We start from the raw sequence: 15226 nt of genomic DNA on the forward strand, positions 1-15226 counted from the left end.
TCGTCCAAGATGTCTGCAGCATTGTGACGTATTTGTATGCATATCATTGGAAGATTGGCCATAAGAGACTACATTTGCCAGGGGGCCGTCCGGTGTCCTTTGTCTAAGTCGGTGCGTAATTCCCAGTGGCAATCCTTGTACCACGCGATACAGGTGAAGACTCATACTTCCAGGAACGATAACTCTTCAATGATGTATGTGAAAAACACCTTGAGGATTGATTCTAAACAACGTTTGCCATGTTTCAGTCGATATTATGGAGTTAATTTGGGAAAAAGTTCAGCGTTTGGATAACTGAATTTGTTTTTTTTTTGGTAGCCAAACGTGACGCACCAAACGGACCGATTTCTCTTGCACAAAAAATCTTTCAGGAAAAACTGAACGTTTGCTATCTAACAGAGTCTCCTCATTGAAAACATCCAAAGTTCTTCAGAGGTAAATGATTTATTGATTGTTTTTGTGAAAATGTTGCCTGCTAAAGCTAACGCTAAATGCTAACACTAAATGCTAGTTTGCTATGGTAGAGAAGCATATTTTTGAAAATCTGAGATGACAGTGTTGTTAACAAAAGGCTAAGCTTGAGAGCTAGCATATTAAATTCATTTCATTTGCGATTTTCATGAATAGTTAACGTTGCGTTATGGTATTGAGCTTGAGGCTATGATTACGCTACCGGATCCGGCATGGCTCGACGCAAGAAGTTAATGCACCTGTACTGACTTCGCCATTCTGGATGGTAAGCGGGGTGAACTGGCAGTGGCTCAGGTGGTTGTTGTCCTTGATCTTTTTGGCCTTCCTGTGACATTGCGTGATGTAGGTGTCGTGCAGGGCAGGTAGTTTGCCCCCGATGATGCATTGTGCAGACAGCACCACGTTCTGGAGAGCTTTGCAGTTGTGGGCAGTGCAGTTGCCATACCAGGCGGTGATGCAGCCCGACACGATGCTCTCAATTGTGCATCTGTAAAAGTTTGAGGGTTTTAGGTAACAAGCTACATTTCTTCAGCCTGCTTTCCTTTGACATCACCTATTATATAGGTCCTGGATGGCAGGAAGCTTGTCTTGCCTCCAAACAAACTAAACTTGTTCTTTGCCCGCTTTGAGGATAATACAGTGCCAGTGACGCGGCCCGCTACTAAGGTCTGTGGGCTCTCCTCCGTGTCTGACGTGAGTAAGACATGTAAAGGTTGCCGGCCTAGATGGCATCTCAAGCTGCGTCCCCAGAGCATGCGCAGACCAGCTGGCTGGTGTGTTTATGGACATATTCAATCTTTTCCTATCCCAGTCTGCTGTCCCCACATGCTTCAAGATGGCCACCATTGTTCCTGTTCCCAAGATGGCTAAGATAACTGAACTAAATGACTATCGCCCTGTAGCACTCACTTCTGTCATCATGAAGTGCCTTGAGAGGCAAGTCAAGGATCATATCACCTCCACCTTACTTGTCCCCCAAGACCCACTTCAATTTACTTACCGCCCCAATAGGTCCACAAAAGATGCAATTTCTGCACACCGCACACTGCCCTATCTCATTGGGACAAGAGGAATGCTGTTCGTTGACTAAAGCTCAGCATTCAACACCATAGTACCCTCCAAGCTCATCAAGCTAGAGGCCCCATGTCTCAACCCCATCCCGTGCAATTGGGACAGCAGTGGAGAAGGTGGAAAGGTTTTGTTTTTTTTTTCCTCCCATTCCTCGGCTTACCCATCACGGACTAACTGAAATGGTCCACCCACACATGCAGGGTATTGAATTAAAGCTACACTCGTTGTGAATCCAGGCAACAAGTCAGATTTTTAAAATGCTTTTCGGCGAAAGCATGAGAAGCTATTATCTGATAGCATGTAACACCCCAAAAGACCCGCAGGGGACGTAAAGAAAATAATTAGCATAGTCGTCGCTACACAAACCGCACAAATAAAATATAAAACATTCATTACCTTTGACCATCTTCTTTGTTGGCACTCCTAGATGTCCCATAATCACTATTGGGTCATTTCTTCGATTAAATCAGTCCATATATAGCCTAGATATCGATCTATGAAGACTGTGTGATAAACGGAAAAAAATAGCGTTTCATAACGTAACGTCATTTTTTAAAATTCAAAAAGTCGACGATAAACTTTCACAAAACACTTCGAAATACTTTTGTAATGCAACTTTAGGTATTAGTACACGTTAATAAGCGATAAAATTCATCAGGAGGCGATGTCAATTCTATAGGTGTCCGTCTCGAAAAAATGTCTTGGAGAGAGCTCGACCAAAACATCCGGTCGGAGACCGGAGGGAATCGATTCCCTTGATTCGGTTAGACCAAGAATCAAAGCTGAATCAAATGACAAGACTCTAGACAACGTGTGGAAGCTGTAGGCACTGCAACCTCGGCCTCATTTAATTCGGTTCACTTTGAACAATTCCTTGAAGTCGCACATGGATATTTATTTCCATTTTCAGTGATCAGATTTTCCTGCACTTTTCGATGAAACGCACGTTCTGTTATAGTCCCAGCCGTGATTTAACCAGTTTTATAAATGTCTGAGTGTTTTCTATCCACACATACTAATCATATGCATATACTATATTCCTGGCCTGAGTAGCAGGGCGCTGAAACGTTGCGCGATTTTTAACAGAATGTTCGAAAAAGTAGCGTGTCGACTTAACAGGTTAACTGTACTAGAATTCTTAAAAGAGTATCGTTATTGTTTTTTTTTGGCAAGGAAAATATCAGATATCGGCCAAAAATGTCATATAGGTGCATCACTCCTAACAATACATGCAAATCCCCCAAAAAGTAACAAAGAAACTAAGAAATATCAAAATATTAGAAAGATCAATGTCAGAGTCCGGAAAATATATGTATACGATGGTGTATATACACATTATGGACAGTACATGAATAGAAAAGGGGTACAGCAGTGGTTGTATGGGATGAGCCTCGACTAGAAAACAGTAAGTACGCAATTCATTGTAAGGTTGTATTCGGCACATGTGACAAGTAAAATTTGATTTGAGTATATACGTATTAGGTGTGTAAAACGCTCTCTCATATGGCCCATATATAGAAGGGGTGACAGACCTCTCCCCTCTTTTCCAGATGATAGCCTGTGTGTGTGTGTGTGTGTGTGTGTGTGTGTGTGTGTGTGTGTGTGTGTTGACCCTACTACAGAAACTGATCTACGGTCTGCTTTGAATGTTCTCCTCAATGGGATTTGGGGAGGATAATAAACTGATCCTATATCTGTTACGTTGGGCCTACATGACAATTTCCCTAGCCCTACAGATATGATTGGAGATGGTGGATTAACACTCCCCTGGTGCTTTTCCACTGAGATTTAACCCCACACTAGTGGGTTGCCAGTGTTTCTTAAATGAAAGCTCAAGTGTAATTATGTTTCCATCAGGAGTGTGACACTACATACTTTTTGTTCTGTAAGGTGTTCAAGTTAACATTTTCACCTACCTCATCCCCACAGTTTTTATTTATTTACTTTTCTGCTCTTTTGCACACCAATATCTCTAGACCTGTACATTATCATCTGATCATTTATCACTCCAGTGTTAATCTGCAAAATTGTAATTATTCGCCTACCTCCTCATGCCCTTTGCACACATTGTATATAGACTCCCCTTTTTTACTGTGTTATTGACTTGTTAATTGTTTACTCCATGTGTAACTCTGTGTTGTCTGTTCACACTGCTATGCTTTATCTTGGCCAGGTCGCAGTTGCAAATGAGAACTTGTTCTCAACTAGCCTACCTGGTTAAATAAAGGTGAAATTAAAAATAAAAAAAATAAAAAGGAAGGTCCGCCGGAGCCATGCATGGCCCAGTGAGACACATGTGACGGCCCGCGTAGAGATCGAAACAGAGAAGTCTGAGCCTTTTGGGTAAAACCTCATTGGAAATCCACCATCCATGTTTGCTATGGAATAAGGGGTCACACTACAGAATATTAAACCACCATGGTTAGAACCATAATTGAATCCCCTAAAATCGTCCATTGATTTGAGGTTTAAAAAATAAACAAAAATGCAGCATAATTATATCGTTAGCATTAAAGACAATGGAAGTCACAGAGCTGAGAACCTATAGCAGCCAACTACATGGTGAATTCCTCATTCATTGTCTTGATTAATATTAAGAATTAGATCAGCTGAACAAAAGGTTTGACTGATGCTGATGACACGCTAGCTAAAACAGCAGCAAGATTGTCTTGACCAGTGTGGCAGTGATTAGCTAATTGGCGTTAGACAATGCTAAACTAGCTAGTGTGGCAGTGAATAGCTAACTGGAGTTAGCCAATGCTAACCAAGCTAGCTATAACGTTAGTTAGCTGCACGGACCACACTTGAAATGTGCCTTATAATAAAATGTCTACTTAGCCTGTAACAAGGAAAGTTAGTAACTAGTCTAGTAAATTGCTAACTTTTATCCACCATACCTGCACAGAATGATTCACCGAAACGCGGTGTTCTTTCCAACAGTAAAAGCACTGCTCGGTGTTAGCAGGCTAGCTTGGATGCTAGCCGTCCCAATTTGGAGCACCTTCAGCGTAGTCGTTATTTCCGTTTTCCTCTCCGAAACAAAACGAAAAGCAAAACAAACGTAAAAGCGAATGAGCACGTCCTCGGTCTCGTTATTTTTGCACTTACAAAGTCGCGTTTTTTTTAAGCAACCCAGATGTTGAAAAGTGGGGATCTAGCCAGCTAGAGACCGAGCCAAACCCTTTGTTCCTAACCAGACGCGAACAATGGCCCCAGTCTCTGCTCTTTACGTCTCTCCTCCCTGCTTGCGTAAACATTCCCTCTGCAGAATGGGCTCCCCCAATCGTGTTTAATCGAAACGTAATCTGCCTTTACAACACCCTCCCTCCTATTCACAAACTAATAGCTATGTAGTAAAGCTCTAAACATTTGCTATGAATTGTGGGTGTATTAAAATAAATAATACAGTCAGTATCTAGCTAGCCTTTTTAAAACAATCACATTCACTGCCTCTCATTCAGTCAGTACTAGCTTACAAAATTAATGCAGAGAAAAAGTTGGAGTGTAGCACCTTATCACACACTGACTGATCAAAGAAGTTCAGCTCCTAAATATGCATCTAATAAATTGGGTAATTGGTCAACATTGGTGATACCTTTAGGACAAAACCTGGCAACAGCTCAAGGCACACAAAGTAGTACTCCTACACTAGAGGCCTGACACGACAGCTCTGAGTGATGAGCTGATAACACCTCAGATAGTGCTGGAGGTCAAACAAAATATAATCCAATTTTATTTGTCACATGCGCCGTGTGGACGTTACAGTGAAATTCCTACTTACCAGCCCTTAACAAACAATGCAGTTTTAAGAAAGAGAGTAGCAGCAGCGTAAAAAGAGGGTTTGGGAGGTGGGGGAAACATAAATAGTATGGGTAGCTATTTGATTTGCTGTTCAGGAGTCTTATGGCATGGGGGTAGAAGCTGTTTAGAAGCCTCTTGGACCTAGACTTGGTGCTCCGGTACCGCTTGCCGTGCGGTAGCAGAGAGAACAGTCTCTGACCAGGGTGGCTGGAGTCTTTGACCATTTTTAGGGCTTTTCTCTGACACCGCCTGGTATAGAGCTCCAGGATGGCAGAAAGCTTGAACCCGGTGATCTACTGGGCCGTACGCACTACCCTCTGTAGTGCCTTGCGGTCAGAGGCTGAACGGTTGCCATACCAGGCAGTGATGCAACCCTTCAGGATGGTCTCGATGGTGCAGCTGTAAAATCATTTGAGGATCTGAGGACCCATGCCAAATCTTTTGAGTCTCCTGAGGGGGAATAGGTTTTGTCGTACCCTCTTCACAACTGTCTTGGTGTGCTTGGACCAGGTTAGTTTGTTGGTGATGTGAACATCAAGGAACTTGAAGCTCCACTACAGCCCCGTCGATGAGAATTGGTGCGTGCTCGGACCTCCTTTTCCTATTGTCCACAATCATCTCCTTTGTCTTGATCACATTGAGGGAGAGGTTGTTGTCCTTGCACCACAAGGTCAAGTCTCTGACCTCTTCCCTATAAGCTGTCTCATTGTCTTCGGTGATCAGGCCTACCACCGTTGTGTCATCAGCAAACTTAATGATTGTGTTGGAGTCGTGCATGGCCGTGCAGTCATGAGTGAACAGGGAGAAAAGGAAGGGACTGAGAACGCATCCCTGAGGGGCCCCCGTATTGAGGATCTGTTGTTACCTACCCTTATCACCTGGGGGGGGGGGGCGTCTGGAAGTCCCAGGGTCCTTAGCTTAGTGATGAGCTTTGAGGGCACTATGGTGTTGAACTCTGAGCCGGAGTCAAATGAATAGCATTCTCACATAGGTTTTCCTTTTGTCCAGGTGTGAAAGGACAGTGTGGAGTGCAATAGAGATGACATCATCTGTGGATCTGTGGGCGGAATGCAAATTGGGGTGGGTCTAGGGTTTGTGGGATAATGGAGTTGATGTGAGCCATGACCAGCCTTTCAAAGCATTTCATGGCTGCACACGTGAGTGTTGCGGGCCAGAAGTAATTTAGGCAGGTTACCTTAGTGTTCTTGGGCACACAATGGTGGTCTGCTTGAAACATGTTGGTATTACGGACTCGTACATGTAAAGCTTGAAAATGTCAGTGAAGACACTTGCCAGTTGATCAGCGCATGCTCAATGTACACGTCCTGGCAATCCATCTGGCTCTGTGCCTTGTGAATGTTGACCCGTTTAAGGTCTTACTCACATCGGCTGTGTAATGCGTGATCACAGTCGTCTGGAACAGCTGGTGCTCTCATGCATGTTTCAGTGTTACTTGCTTCGAAGCGAGCATAGAAGTAATTTAGCTCATCTGGTAGGCTTGTGTCACTGGGCAGCTCTCGGGTGTGCTTCCCTTTATAGTCCTTAAAATAGTTTGCAAGCCCTGCCATATCCGACGAGTGTCGGAACCGGTGTAGTACTATTCAATCTTAGTCCTGTATTGACGCTTTTCCTGTTTGATGGTTCGTCAGAGGTTATAGCTGGATTTCTTATGACCTTCCGGATTAGAGTCCCGCTCCTTGAAAGCGGGAGATCTACCCTTTAGCTCAGTGCAAATGTTGCCTGTAATCCATGTCTTCTGGTTGGGGTATGTACGTACAGTCACTGTGGGGACGACGTCCTCAATGCACTTATTGATAAAGCCAGTGACTGATGTAGTTTACTCCTCAATGCCATTGGAAGAACATATTCCAGTCTGTGCTAGCAAAACAGTCCTGTAGTTTAGCATCTGCTTCATCTGACCACTTTTTTTGACTGAATCACTGGTGCTTCCTTCTTTAATTTTTGCTTGTAAGCAGGAATCAGGAGTATATAATAATGGTCAGATTTGCCAAATGGAGGGTGAGGGAGAGCTTGTACGCGTCTCTGTGTGTGGAGTAAAGGTGGTCTAGAATTTAACATGCTGATAGAAATTAGGTAAAACTGATTTAAGTTTCCCTGCATTAACGTCCCCGGCCCCTAGGAGCGCCGCCTCTGAATGAGCGTTTTCCTGTTTGCTTATGGCGGTATGCAGCTCATTGTGTGCGGTTTTAGTGCCATCATCAGTCTGTGGTGGTATGTATGGTGAGAAGGCAACAACTGTTGGCGCAATTATTAGAAAATGCAAGAAGTTCAAGATGATGGTCAATCACCCTCAGGCTGGGGCTTCATGCAAGATCTCACCTCGTGGGGTATCAATGATCATGAAGAAGGTGAGGGATCAGCCCAGAACTACACGGCAGGACCTGGTCAATGACCTTAAGAGAGCTGGGACCACAGTCTCAAAGAAAACCATTATGCCGTCATGGATTAAAATGCTGCAGCGCAAGCAAGTTCCCCCTGCTCAAGCCAGCGCATGTTCAGGCCCGTCTGAAGTTTTCCAATGACCATCTGGATGATCCAGAGGAGGAATGGGAGAAGGTCGCGTGGTCTGATGAGACAAAAATAGAGCTTTTTGGTCTAAACTCCACTCGCCGTGTTTGGAGAAAGAAGAAGGATGAGTACAACCCCAAGAACACCATCCCAACCGTGAAGCATGGAGGTGGAAACATCATTCTTTGGGGATTCTTTTCTGCAAAGGGGACAGGACGACTGCACTGTTTTGAGGGGAGGATGGATGGGGTCATGTATCACGAGATCTCTTCCCTCAGTAAGAGCATTGAAGATGGGTCGTGGCTGGGTCTTCCAGCATGACAACAACCCGAAACACACAGCCAGGGCAACTAAGGAGTGGCTCCGTAATAAGCATCTCAAGGTCCTGGAGTGGCCTAACCAGTCTCCAGACCTGAACCCAATACAACATCTTTGGAGGGAGCTGAAAGTCTGTCTTGCCCAGCGACAGCCCCGAAACCTGAAGGATCTGGAGAAGGTCTGTATGGAGGAGTGGGCCAAATCCCTGCTGCAGTGTGTGCAAACCTGGTCAAGAAGTACAGGAAACGTATGATCTCTGTAATTGCAAACAAGGTTTCTGTACCAAATATTAAGTTCTGCTTTTCTGATGTATCAAATACTTATGTCACGCAATAAAATGCAAATGAATTACTTAAAAATCATACAATGTGATTTTCTGGATTTTTGTTTTAGATTCCGTCTCTCACAGTTGAAGTGTACCTATGAAAATATTTACAGACCTCTACATGCTTTGTAAGTAGAAAAACCTGCAAAATCTGCAGTGTATCAAATACTTGTTCTCCCCACTGTACTTAGGTCCCCACCCCGTGTCTTATCAGAGGCTGCTGTTCTATCCTTCCGCTAGAGTGTATAACCTGCCAGCTGTATGTTCTTAACATCTTTGAGTTACTTATGAACAGAGTTGGAAATGTCATACTTGAGTAAAAGTAAAGATACCTTAATATAAAATGACTCAAGTAAAAGTGACCCAGTAAAATACTACTTGAGTAAAAGTCTGAAAGTATCTGATTTTAAATGTACTTTAAGTACAGTGGTGGAACATTTTCATACTTGAGTAAAAGTACAAAGTAAAAGTAAATGCTATACATCAAATTCCTTATATTTAGTAAACCAGATGGCACAATTTCCTTTTTTATAACTTTTTTTGACAGCCAGGGGCACACTCCCAACACTTAGACATAATTTACAAAGGAAGAATTGATGTATCGTGAGGTCACCAGATGTGAGGCAGTAGGGATGACCAGGGACGTTCTCTTGATGAGTGTGTGAATTGGACATTTTTCCTGTACTGCAAAGTATTCAAATTGTAACTAGTACTTTTGGGTGTCAGGCAAAATATATGTAAAAAGTACATCATTTTCTTTAGGAATGTTGTGAAGTAAAAGTAAAAGTTGTCAAAAATATAAATACTGAAGTAAAGTACAGATACCCCAAACAACTACTTAAGTAATCATATTTTAAAGTACTACTTAAGTACTTTATACCACTGCTTATGAATGAGCGTGGCTCACTTCATCACTACACTACGAGCTCCTGACCTGGAGCGCACCCCATAATAATTATGTTGTCAGAGACAGAGGTGATATATGGATTTACTGGCAGTGGAGTCATACACAGAACAAAGCCATGGGAGACACTATGTGGCAAACATTCCCTAGGAAAAAAAGAAAGTTAGGAGGAATGGAAGGTGGGAATAAAGGAAGGGGAATGTAAAGGGCATAAGAAAGTAGCATTTTGTATAATGGAAACAGGAATGAGAATTCAACTACTAGCCTAATTCCAGGCCTGATTTTTGTCCCCTGTGAGAGGTACGTGCTCAGTCACGCCTAACTAACTGTTGCCTTCTGTAGAGGGAGAGATTGAGAGAGATAGAGAGAGATTGAGAGAAAGAAAGAAAGAAAGAAAGAAAGAAAGAAAGAACGAGAGATGGAGAATGAGAGTGTGAGGGAACAAAAGAGGGCAAGAGATGAGATTTGTGAAACAGCATCCCCCCTCTAATAAACCAGCTGAAAAACAGCTTGTCCTTTCTTTTGACCGTGGAGCCGAATAAGATGTCATTTTTTAATTGAACCTTTATTTAACTAGGCAAGTCAGTTAAGAACAAATTCTTATTTACAATGACGGCCTACCCCGGCCAAACCTGGGCGACGCTGGGCCAATTGTGCACCCAATCACAGCCGGATATGACACAGCCTGGATTCAAACCAGGGACTGTAGTGATGCCTCTTGTACTGAGATGCAGTGCCTTAGACTGCTGCACCACTCAGGAGCCCAAAATAACTGACAGTGCGATATGTTATTGGTTGATAAAAGCCCACAGGAAAACAGATCTAGTCTCAGCAGCACGATGCTGGAAAGCAGAATACTGTAGACATATGAACTCACACGCATACACAGCTGCACTACGGTGGGGCTGCTGCTATCAGGCTCAATAGAGACAGCAATGTGTGTGTGTGTGTGTGTGTGTGTGTGTGTGTGTGTGTGTGTGTGTGTGTGTGTGTGTGTGTGTGTGTGTGTGTGTGTGTGTGTGTGTGTGTGTGTGTGTGTGTGTGTGTTCCTGTGTGGGTGTGTGTGTATGCCTGCGTGTGTGCTGTGTGTCCGTGAGAGTTCTTGGAAACAGCGGTACAATGTGCTTGTATGCCAGAACAGCCCGTTAAAGCCAGTAATCCCTATGCACTCCACTGTGCCATTGTGTTTCCTGTACAATAGACACATTATCTATAGGGGGCACTATACACAAACATTTTAGAAATCATGACAAGTAGGAAACATGATTTGGTGCCCTCTTGTGATCCTCCTGAATACCTCCAAACTTCACTCTGCTCCATCAAACCATCTGTGTCAAATCAGAATGCTTTACATAATTTAGTTTTATTCGACTGGAATACTGATCGAATTTACATCCTTGAACGTGGCAGGTAGCCTAGCAGTTAACAGTGTTGTAACCAGTAACTGAAAGGTCGCTGGTTCAAATGCCCAATACGAAAAGGGGAAAATCTATTAATGTGCCCTTGAGCAAGGCACTTAACCCTAATTGATGCTGGAAGTTGCTCTGGATAAGAGCATCTGAATGATTGTAATGTAAAATGTAATGCCCCATTGGGGAATTCATATTGAAACTCAGACGGTCCCGGTTCTAACACAGACAGACCTCATTCAAAAGAGGGCTCACAATAGTCTCATTAACAAACCATACCACTCAAACCCTGCACTCTCAGTGTTTCCTGTAAAAGGTTAGGCAGAGCTGATGATGGACTCTGCTGTGTGCTTCACTGGCCAACAGGCTTTCATCTACACAGATCTGGGTCATGCTCATTAATAGGGCACACAATGGAAAATGTTTTGTAATGGCAATCGGAAATTAGCATTTGTTCCATTTCTTCCATTTGGTGACTATTGATCATGACCCTGCTGTAAGATAGCAAATTGTCCCCGCCAATGGATGTGTTGATTTGACAGGCAGGAGTGTTAGAGCATATTCCATTAGGCAATTAATGAACATTGAATTAAGAAGATTTTGTTCCTGATGGGACTGCCATTGACTCTCCAACCCTGGTAGGCCTCATGCTTGTTCTGAATAGAGTGATTCAGACTTGGACATATTTGAATTTGCACAGGGAACTGACCAGAATAAGATACTGATACAGATAAGAGATTGAGGCAAACTGTACAAAATGTCAGACTGACCGTTTCACTCAACAAATAAAGCCCATATGTACACACTTTCTCTCTCTCTCTCTCTCTCTCTCTCTCTCTCTCTCTCTCTCTCTCTCTCTCTCTCTCTCTCTCTCTCTCTCTCTCTCTCTCTCTCTCTCTCTCTCTCTCTCTCTCTCTCTCTCTCTCTCTCTCACGCACACACAGTGACATCTTGTGACAATCAGAGAAAGGTAAAGAATAGAGACAAAGGGTATTGATGAAGATATCGATCAAGCTCAGACTAAGTTACAGTTAGTAACCACTTAGTAAGCAACAAATAGACGAAGCTGCCAGAGAGAGAGTGACAATCAAATGTGCGTGCATGCGCACAAACACACACTCACACAAACCAGACACACCTCCATAAGGAACAATGTTGTTCTGAGGGCACAGGAGCATTCCACTGACCCAAACTTGTCCGAGCAAGAATACTTTGTGTCATTCAACATGGGGGGAAAATGTATCAGTGTATGTAGGAGATGTGCGCTAGTAATAGCTAGTGAGCACTAGTAGCCGTTGTGCAGTCTTGCTGAGAAATAAAGTACACTGAATATTGAGTGAGGAACACACTGTAAACCAGTTGCTGGACTTGACCTTTACAGCAGAAAAGGCACACGAGAGAGAGACAGAAGACAGAGAGAGCAATGGAGAGTTAGAGAGCAGAGAGACAGAGAGCGAGAAATGGTGAGACTTACCAGGGCAAGCGCAGCCTCCAACAGACATCTTCTCACATGTTGTAGGTCTCTGCTCTGCTGGAAACAGCCGCCTCCAGTCCTCCCTCCGTATGCAAGGATACACATGGAGAGAGACAGCAAGAAGCAGAGGAAAGTGAGAAAAAGGGGATAGAAGAACAGGACATATAATGAGAAGTACAACAGGATCGGAGCTCTCTCTTTCTAGCTCTATTTAACAATCAGGAAGTCGGAAATATAGTACTCTGGTTGGTTTATTAATATGCTAATTGCAATCCTCATGGGCAGAGATAAATATGAGAGGGGGGAGACACACACAAACCATAGCTCTCTTGAAATCGCTTAATTGTGGCAAAGATATCAGTAATTATGCGTCTACTGGGCAACAGATATGCTTGCACGGGGCAACAGAGAGGGAAATCTTCTGTTTTTCAAAACGTATGATGTGCAGAGGCTATGCTTTGCAAACATTGAACGGCCATTGCCTGCTCCGGTATGTAATTGGTGATCTAAATGTCAGTGCCGATTGGTGCCGTTTAAGAGGAGGGTGGATGATAATTTTTTGAGCATGGCATTATTTCTAATAAAGTATATTGGATGACTGTCATTCATATTCCATTCACTCAGCTCAACGTAACATTGATAGGTTTAGGCTACTACATGATACTCTAATTCTCCCCGTACCCATCATGAGATTGCTACAACCTAGCCTATGAATGAAAGTTTACAACATAGGTGCACAGGTCGAGATAATGTTTTGCAATCAAGGTGACAGACAGTGACACTTTCAATACAGCCTTGCACACGCTTGCCTGCATCAATTCAACAGAATTGGCAGAATGAATACACCCCAGATCACATGCAAACACAGTTTACTTTTATAGTAGCCACATAAAACATCATGCTCACTTCACTCGTTGTATATATAATTCCTTCTCGCAACTATCTACTCACTCTCCTCCTCTCACCTTTTCACTTCGCATGTGGACTTCAGTGCACAACACATTAGCTGTCTGTGACCAGGTAAAAAAAACTTTCCAAGGCAAACCTTCAAATTATGACCGCTAACCGCAACACACAGCCTACATCATTGTCACCATATTAGCCAATGTCATAGTCAACATAGCTACTAGAACTAACGCATTAGTAAACCTGCTACAATCATGCGTTTTGTGAGTTTAGATTGTTAAACAGCCATCACTAACACAGAGAGGCTGCTGCCTACCTACAAACTTGAAATCATTGGCCACTTTAATAAATGGATCACTAGTCACTTTACATTTACATTTACATTTAAGTCATTTAGCAGACGCTCTTATCCAGAGCGACTTACAAATTGGTGCATTCACCTTATGACATCCAGTGGAACAGCCACTTTACAATAGTGCATCTAAATCTTTTAAGGGGGGGGGGGGTGAGAAGGATTACTTTATCCTATCCTAGGTATTCCTTAAAGAGGTGGGGTTTCAGGTGTCTCCGGAAGGTGGTGATTGACTCCGCTGTCCTGGCGTCGCGGGGGAGTTTGTTCCACCATTGGGGGGCCAGAGCACTTTAATAATAACTTTAATAATGCAACTTTACTCATGTTTACGTATCTTGTATTACTCATATCATATATATACAGTTGAAGTCAGACGTTTACATACACTTAGGTTGGAGTCATTAAAACTTGTTTTTCAACCACTCCACAAATTTCTTGTTAACAAACTATAGTTTTGGCAAGTCGGTTAAGACTTCTACTTTGTGCATGACACAAGTCGTTTTTCCAACAATAATTTACAGACAGATTATTTTACTTTACTGTAAAATTGTAGAACGCACTGTAAAATTGTAGACCTCGACGAGTCTGGTTCATCCTTGGGAGCAATTTCCAAACGCATGAAGGTACCACGTTCATCTGTACAAACAATAGCATGCAAGTATAAACACCATGGGACCATGCAGACATCATACCGCTCAGGAAGGAGATGCCTTCTGTCTCCTACAGATGAACATACTTTGCAAAAAGTTGCAATCAATCCCAGAACAACAGCAAAATGACCTTATGAAGATGCTGAAGGAAACAGGTACAAAAGTATCTATATCCACAGTAAAACAAGTCCTATATCGACATAACCTGAAAGGCCGCTCAGAAAGGAAGAAGCCACTTCTCCAAAACCACCATTAAAAAAGCCAGACTACGGTGTGCAACTGCACATGGGGACAAAAATCATACTTTTTGAAGAAATGTTCTCTGGTCTGATGAAACAAAAATAGAACTCTTTGCCCATAACGACCATCGTTATGTTTGGAGGAAAAAGGGGGAGGCTTGCAAGCCGAAGAACACCATTCCAACCGTGAATCACAGGGGTGGCAGCATCATGTTGTGGGGGTGCTTTGCTGCAGGAGGGGCTGGTGCACTTCACAAAATAGATGGCATCATGAGACAGGAAAATTATGTGGATATATTGAACCAACATCTCAAGACATCAGTCAGGAAGTTAAAGCTTGGTCGCAAATGGGTCTTCCAAGCATACTTCCAAAGTTGTGATAAAATGGCTTAAGGACAACAAAGTCAAAGTATAGATAATGTGTGGGCAGAACTGAAAAAGCGTATGCGAGCAAGGAGGCCTACAATCCTGACTCAGTTACACCAGCTCTGTCAGGAGGAATGAGCTCAAAGTCACCCAACTTATTGTGGGAAGCTTGTGGAAGGCTACCCGAAACGTTTGACCCAAGTTAAACAATTTAATGGCAATGCTACCAAATACTAATTGAGTGTATGTAAACTTCTGACCCACTGGGAATGTGATGGAAGAAACAAAAGCTGAAATAAATCACTCTCGACAATTATTCTGATATTTCACATTCTTAAAATGAAGTTGTGATCCTAACTGACCTAAGACAGGGATTTTTTTTACCAGGATTAAATGTCAGGAATTGTGAAA

At 42.9% G+C, this 15226-nt stretch overlaps 2 protein-coding genes across 8 annotated transcripts in view; both read right to left on the reverse strand.

The window, feature by feature from the left end:
• The window catches only part of sufu (suppressor of fused homolog (Drosophila)), a 455419-nt gene that overhangs the window by 293795 nt on the left and 146398 nt on the right, over positions 1-15226 (reverse strand). The window lies entirely within an intron of this gene.
• The window catches only part of ldb1a (LIM domain binding 1a), a 35863-nt gene that overhangs the window by 17688 nt on the left and 2949 nt on the right, over positions 1-15226 (reverse strand). For 5 of the 6 annotated variants that reach the window (XM_035800346.2, XM_035800356.2, XM_035800365.2 and 2 more), the window contains exon 2: positions 12303-12385. In XM_035800346.2, coding sequence (XP_035656239.1) covers positions 12303-12330 — 28 coding nt within the window. In that variant the 5' untranslated portion in view covers positions 12331-12385. Of the gene's footprint in view, positions 1-4439; positions 4827-12302; positions 12386-15226 lie in introns of those variants that run through there. The other variant, XM_035800375.2, reaches the window with a different exon arrangement.

Source organism: Oncorhynchus keta, chromosome 2, assembly GCF_023373465.1.
Source record: "Oncorhynchus keta strain PuntledgeMale-10-30-2019 chromosome 2, Oket_V2, whole genome shotgun sequence".
Classification (NCBI taxonomy): Eukaryota; Metazoa; Chordata; class Actinopteri; order Salmoniformes; family Salmonidae; genus Oncorhynchus; species Oncorhynchus keta.